The 7,370-nt window shown below is 45.6% G+C and overlaps 1 protein-coding gene across 1 annotated transcript in view; it reads right to left on the bottom strand.

The window, feature by feature from the left end:
* Positions 1-2,916: 2,916 nt before the first annotated feature.
* Positions 2,917-7,370, bottom strand: part of dusp6 (dual specificity phosphatase 6) — a 4,484-nt gene continuing 30 nt past the window's right edge. Inside the window, exons 1-3 of the mRNA XM_083666287.1 lie at positions 6,481-7,370; positions 5,851-6,279; positions 2,917-4,720 (exon numbers count right to left, since the gene is read on the bottom strand). The exon at positions 6,481-7,370 is cut by the window's right edge and continues 30 nt beyond it. Of these exons, the coding sequence (XP_083522413.1) occupies positions 4,407-4,720; positions 5,851-6,279; positions 6,481-6,880 (1,143 nt within the window). The 5' untranslated portion in view covers positions 6,881-7,370 and the 3' untranslated portion in view covers positions 2,917-4,406. The remainder of the gene's footprint in view (positions 4,721-5,850; positions 6,280-6,480) is intronic.

Raw genomic sequence — 7,370 nt, 5'->3', positions numbered from 1 at the left:
TTAGAACATGATATGCACTGGAACAGGAAATTGCTGGAGTGGATGGTGGGGGAAACAGTATGACATGAGATGGCGGGGGGGGGGAGGGGGGAGGGGGGTGTGATATGAGATGCACTGCCGGTGTACTCTCACTTGAGTTTAACAGGGACAGGAACCGTTAGCGCCAGATTATCGCAGGGGCCAAGTTTAGCCTGCAACCTGCTGGCTTTATGTTCGCTGCTTAAGAGCCTTAAGAGAGTCAAAAGGCCAGTGGGAACTGGGGCACTGGAAGCATCCAGATATGGGTCCTGACCATCCACATACACTCCTCGGAATGCTGAGGTGTCAAAGAACCTGTCAGATGATTGTTTGTCATGTTCTGCCATCCCCATTCCGTACCGGAACCGGAACCCGAACTGGAACCTGAACCTCCCTTTACAAACTAGATCCACAGAACAGTCCTATTACATCTATCTGTGGAATAGGGCCAGGACTGACTTTCTTCAATCTCAATGCTAAGACTTTTAGGATGATGTTTCCAAAATACATTTTTCATAAATGCAGAGTAATGACCATCTCACTCAATGAGGAGCCATGGGACAAGAGCCATTCCCCATGACCATTTCCCAAGCATCTAAAAAATGTAGCAGACATATGGAGTAAGAGTTAGGGCCTGTATCCGTGACAAAAACTACTTTCCATTCCAAAGATAGATGTTATATAACTATTCTGTGGATCTCTCTCTATGATGTCATTGGGGGAAAAAATTCAATATTATTTTCAGAAACTACAATGACTTTCCAGGCAGGGGGAATGTGTTTGTGTCTGTAAAATCAATGAATTCAATATTTGTTTTACCCCCAATGACATCATAAGGGGTAGTTTCCTTTTAGGGTAGATATTTTCTCTTATGTTTTTGACTACAGAACGCCGTTTTCACATATGTAGACACTGGGTATGGTGCTGGATATAGTGAACGTGATGCTAAAAATGGGTGAAGTGTCCCTTGTCAAATTGCTCACGAAGATGGAATGAATCATAACACATTATACGGCGGTTCAACAAAAATCATAACCCTCTTCAGCATAGCCTAGTTCTTCCCACAGATCTTGAATGACAAACTTCAGCTGAGGAATGCGTGTCCACACTCGTGTCGGTGCCAGATGGCTACTTGAGCTGGAGGCTGCTCACAGGAAGTGAACAGACAACCAGGAGCTGTAACTGGCTTCCTGACACATAGCTCCTTGATGCCACTCAGTACGTTATCAAACCAGAGATAGAAAAGCAGGGAGATAGATGAAGAGTATACGTGGGCTGACTCTCAATTTTGTCAGTTAACACGGCTTGAAAATCGACCTTGAAAGTTGATCCCCGGGCAACAATTGTCAAAAAACGTGCCCCAAAAACGTTGCGTGTTGTTTAACGATACAGTTCACTAGATCATCTCTAACTACATTTGCCCTCCATAGAGCTCTCTACCTCCCCCCCTGCATACCAACCCCCCCACCCCCTCCCCCTCCCCCACCACCCCCAACCCCCTCTATCACCCACCCACCCACCCCCAACCCCCTCTATCACCCACCCACCCCAACCCTCTCCCCCTCCCCCACCACCCCCAACCCCCTCTATCACCCACCCACCCCCAACCCCCTCTATCACCCACCCACCCCAACCCCCTCTATCACCCACCCACCCCAACCCCCTCTATCACCCACCCACCCCAACCCCCTCTATCACCCCCCCACCCCCTCCCCCTCTATCACCCACCCACCCACCCCAACCATGCATTGCAAATCCCTCTATGGCCTCTCATGACATAACAGAGGTGCCGTGAGGGGTGCGGGTGCCAAGCACATCCACATGCCCTTCTAAAATTAGAGTGGTAGTTTCCTGTGCCCCATAATCCAGGGCATTAGAGCAGCAGAAGGCCACGCTATGGACAGGAAGAATGACCATAGGTTGTTCTTATACGTTATAGGCAATCATCTGAGCTGTATTTCAGCCCAAAAGGCCAATGAGGTAGAAGCTGCTGTTTACATTGAGGGTGTAAGTGAACATTTAAGCAATTAATTATATGGCATGGTATGATATTTCAGACATACTTTTCCCCCTTGATTACCATAGACTTGACAGAGGACATAGAAGGCCAATATGTGTTGTATGAAATGGAATTTGAAAATGAATCAACTGATTTAATAGTTAGTTTGATCTGTCAAAAACAAGTCTTTACTTTTAGTTTCACTTCAATCTGAAGCAGGAACAAGCACTCTGGTATTAGTGTCTGGTATTAGTCTACAGAGATGGCATTTTTAACTGTGAAGTGTCTAAGTGATTGCGTTGAACATGATCCCTCCACTTAGCCGGGAGGATCGTCTCACAGGGCTGCGGGCCTTAACAGGTACATGCCACGCCATAGAGGGTGTCGGGTGACACCTTGTTTAGGGACTTTCAGTTCCCTCTGATGGGTGCTTTGAGCTCAAACAAAGGATGTGCCTTCAGGAAGTGCCTCAGGGAGTGTGAACTCAAAAGCCCCATTCTGGGCAGCACCTGAAAAACCAGTGCATCAGTCAGTGTGACCGGAATCAAATGTTCCATCTACTAGGATCTTATGCAGTACTACCTGTTCAGTAACATTTTGGCTTTTGCAAATGATCCTCCCACGAGCACACAGTGTGCCAGACATGGTACACAGCTCTCATGTGATGTGTGTGACGATGTTGTTTGTGCTGGATTGCTGCATTGGTGAGGTGGACGTCTTAACTGTTGTGGTTAAAGGAAAGCTGTGTCATGGCTCTGAATGGCTTATGATTCATCTGGCTTATCTGATGGTTAATGTGGAACTGTGCTCAAGTGAGGAGACTATGCTTATGTAATTACGTTACTGCGCACACAGAGAAAACAAACAAAAAGAGGTGGAAAGACGTTGGTACAACGAAGTAGACAAAATAGCAATTTATTAATAACTTATCTTTTCTTTACATTCGTAAGAGAGGAGTGTGGAGGGGTGGCGGGGTTGCCAAGATGGCTTCCCCTTAAATAGGCCTTCTCTCATGAGGGAAACAAAAACCCTCCAAAAGATTATTTTCTCAACCAACAAAAAACTGCATTTCACAGAATTTCCCTGAAGAGGCTAGCGAGCAAGGCCTCCTGCTTTGTCAACATTTCAGAGACTTTTAAACCCTTGCACACAGAAAAGCATTACTTGTGTTAACCCTTCGTATTCCCCACAAACAAGTACAGAAACAGAAGGATACCATCTCTCTTGGCTTCCATAAAGCTATTTCCATCAAACTTAGTACAACTTACATTTCTTAACATATGCATGCACTGTCAGATGTAAAACTGCTCCAGTGCTTTCCAAACAAGCGTCTTGGAATATGGACTGGTTCAGGTCTCTGTGATTTGTTGTAGAAACATTATTTAACCATGGTTCAATTCTGTAGATTTGTGAATTGTGGTGACAGCTTTGCTTGGGGAATTACTTTGAGGGTTAATGCACAATAACGCTTCTATGTACAGAACTAAGGCATACAACCAAGGAGACTTTGATTTGTGTGAGGGTGGGTGGGTGCAAAAAGGCCTGTCGGCTGAATTTACACAAAGCAAATATGAAATATATTACACATAATATACACATTTCTACGACCTTGGAAAACCTATTCAATTTTTGGCATAATCAACGTAAAGATACTGATCAATATACAGTTTGTTTGCTTACATAAAGTAGAAGATGAAAAAAAGGATCTTCAGTACCCACTTGTTGCAAAGGGTATATACTAGAGCAAGGCTTTACTGTATTGTCTTTTATATTAAGATATATACACGTGTATAAATGTTTCAAATGACTCCACACATGTAAAATTGAGTTCAATATACTGTGCCGTCTTTAACCTGGGGTGTTTCAACCCCAAACAGGCAAGTCTTCACTGAAGACACAAAATATGCACCCAAAAAGTCTTGAAGGTGCAAGTGCTCGCCCCAAAAAACAAAAAGAAAGTGTTCATACTCATAGATATGTCCAGTAAGAACAAATCATGTCTCTTTGGCACACCAGCCTTTCATCTTGAAGCTAAACGTACAATTGTCCATCGGACCACAAAACGACTCTTTCAACGCGCTGACAAAAAAAATGTAAAAACTTCATTGAGTCCAATAGCAATATAGGGTTATAGAAAGTATCTGTGCTCTTTCTGTCACTCTCCCCCCTCTTTCTTTCTTTGTCTCTCCCTATTTTTGCAGCAGCTGCTTCGGAGCTTCGGGCAGACCACGTGCCCCTTCAGCGGCCATACTTGGCAGCTGTCACCTCAAGCCAACTGTGTCACTAACGTCAGGAACCCTGTCACAACAGGTGACAAAAAAGAGAAACTTTGCAGCTTTTCATGAAGCCTCGTGACTCCGGGCCAGTAGGGGGCGATGGTGGCGCATCCTCACGTGGACTCCAGAGGGTCCAACTGGAAGACGTTGTGGTTGGTGGGGGTGGTGAAGTACAGGGGTTGAGTCGGGGCTGCCACCCGGTTGTCGCAAGGGCTCTTGAGGCCCAGGGTGCGCTCAAAGTCCAGGAGCTGGCCCATGAAGTTGAAGTTGGGCGAGATGTTGGACTTCTTCATCTTGACAATGTCGTAGGCATCATTCATGGAGAGGTTGAGCTTCTGCATGAGGTAGGCCACAGTGACCGTGACTGAACGGCTGATGCCAGCCAGGCAGTGGACTAGGACTCCACATTTCTGACTACGGGCCTCATCTGTAAAGGGGAAACAAGACAGGGAAATATTATAGACCTGAGTCAGATTCACACAATATGTATTAAAAGAAAACACATACACCATAACCAAAAAGTCACTTGAACATGCTAGTGGATAAAAATAACTGCTGAACTATGCTTTGTTGAGAGCTTTGATTTGTGGCCAATTCAAGACACTTTGTGATAATGTGACACTATTCTGTGTGGGTGGGGTAAGGGCAACGAGTTAGTATGTAGATAGAACTGTTCTCTGTGACAAATGGATGTCAAATTCAAGTAGGCCTACAGTTGTGGTCAACACTGGACCAGATCCAGGAGGGAGCAGCGGAAGTTGTTATCAAGAAGGCTGTCGCCCAGACATGTCAATCAACAAACGGCTGCGGGGCTTGAGCATAAACAGAGCCGACATTCTTTAATTTGGCCTTGAGTACCCAACTAGGAAATTGACTATTACGGTCTATTAAACCATTCTTCCGCTTGTCGGGTTACTTGACAATGGTGCCATTTGGGCGTGTAAATGTAGGAGTCATGAGGGCACCCTGTCAAGGCTAACAGAATGTCAACAGGCCCTGTAAATGGCTCTCTTTGTGGGGGGGAAAACATTGCGCTGTCCTAGATTACTTTCAATGCCGCTTCCTTCCTGTTGTGCTCAAATTACCATCCTCCCTCTGCCTCTCTCCCCCTCTCTTGTTTCAACATAGGCCTTTGTGTTACAATTACACAAGCCTCGGATAAGGCCCCAAACGACAAAGAGGCCAGGATGTCTTCCATTGAAGATAAATCATTGTATTTGGGAGTACATTTTAGTAGGCGCCATAAAAGTGGAATTGTATTTCTCTCCTTAGCACAATGCCTTTAATCTGTGTTCTGTGTGACCCTCCTTGATTGACTGATGATAAAGTACTCCGGGACGCATGGTATAGTTAGAATGGCACAATAATAACTAAAGAACTTCCTGGCGAAGGGATATCTTATTAAAAATATTATGTTCCTGTGATCTCACACACGCTAATCTAATTCAATAACTAGGCTACATTTTATTTACCCAATTCCTTCCGAAGTGACATAATACGAAGGTCTTTTCAATAAACATATTTACAATTGTGGAGGAGAATAGTTACTATGCTTACCAATGAAGCTGATGGCCTCTGGGAAGAACTGTGAAAGGTTCTGGCTCCAGTGGTCCGAGATGGGGATCTGCTTGTACTTGAACTCCCCTGCGTTCTCGAACAAGTTGGGCAGATTTGGGGTCACGTTCAGGATGTACTTGATGCCGAATTCCTCCAGAATGTCCAAGTTCGTGGAATCCTTGGCACAGCCTAGGTAGAGGTGGGGGAGGATTTCGACCGGGAATGAGGGCTGCGGGTTAGAGAGAGGACTGCCGTCCGAGTCGGTTGCGCTGCTCGGGTCAATGTCAGACTCGATATCAGAGGAGTCGGAGCTTATCCGCAGGCCCCCGAGGCCGAGCACCTGGGCAGTGGGAGAACCGCTGTTGGATGAGCCGTCCAAATTGGTCTCGCACAGGGCTGGGAACCGGGCTTGGAATTTATTGAAACCACCTGTAAAATGAATGTCAATTATATTAGGCATATGTATTGGTAAAAAAGTGTGCCTACTCAATGTGGAGACCTAATACATAAGCATTATTCTTTGGGGTATTTATTTGCGCTCGAACAGCCGAGACTGCAGCATGTTGTAACCATAGGCCATTATATCATTTTAGTGGATAATGCGCGCTTCTGAATAGAGAAGACACTCACCCTCAAGATAAAAAGCTTTGTAGCCCTCGTCTTTCATCCTCCTCAGCAGCAAGCCCAGGACGGAGCCCCCGTCGACATTTTCGTTCCATTCCCTGCTGTACTCGTCGTAGAGCACAATGGTATCCGTCTTACATCTCCGCGCAAATCTCTCCCGGTCTTCGCCGTTAGAAAGGAGAGACTTGATGGGGAGATTGCCCTTCTTTAGCCGCCGGAGCATGAGGCTCGGGATGGCCACGTTTATCGCAGTCTCGACATGCGAGGACTCGTAGAGCTCCAGCGCGCGGCAGTCCATGACCAAAAGGCAGTCTTTGCGCGTCTCGAGCTGCTCCCTCATCCACTCCACGGTCTTGCTGATCGCCATTACCGATTCGAACTGAACGGGCTTGAGCTTGTCAAGCATTTAGTTAGAAAGCTGGACACCTCACTGCAGGAAAAATATGTGTGTCGGTCCGCGTTGGTTACAGCGAGAGGCCGTGAACAACACTATGACGACTGGTGCATTGAAGAAAGGCAGCGCAATTGGTCGAGAAAAATATATTTTGGAATACTTATACAATAAATAAAACGCTGATTTGTCTTAGATATTCGCCTGCACTAGCACTCATTCATGCAGCTGCGCGAAGATTGCCTATGTATTTATCAATGACTCAAACTGGCCAGCGAGTATGCACTGACGTTGTCTCCGTGTTATGTAACTATTGCTTTCGCAGTAGAAATATTGCTTTAAAAAATCTTTTTTGAAAATCCAAAAGAGTCGTGCATTGGTTGTAGTTCAGTTGCAGACGCAAATCATTCGTATCTCCTTGTTGCGCGTTTCTTAAATTACAGTTAATTCCCAACGTTCCCGTTGTGAATAAGCGTTTTTCCCTTTCGTCTGGCTCGTTGATGTG

This window comes from Argentina silus, assembly GCF_951799395.1.
Source record: "Argentina silus genome assembly, chromosome: 3".
In the NCBI taxonomy this organism is placed as follows: Eukaryota; Metazoa; Chordata; class Actinopteri; order Argentiniformes; family Argentinidae; genus Argentina; species Argentina silus.
This window is presented reverse-complemented; position numbering and strand designations above follow the sequence as displayed.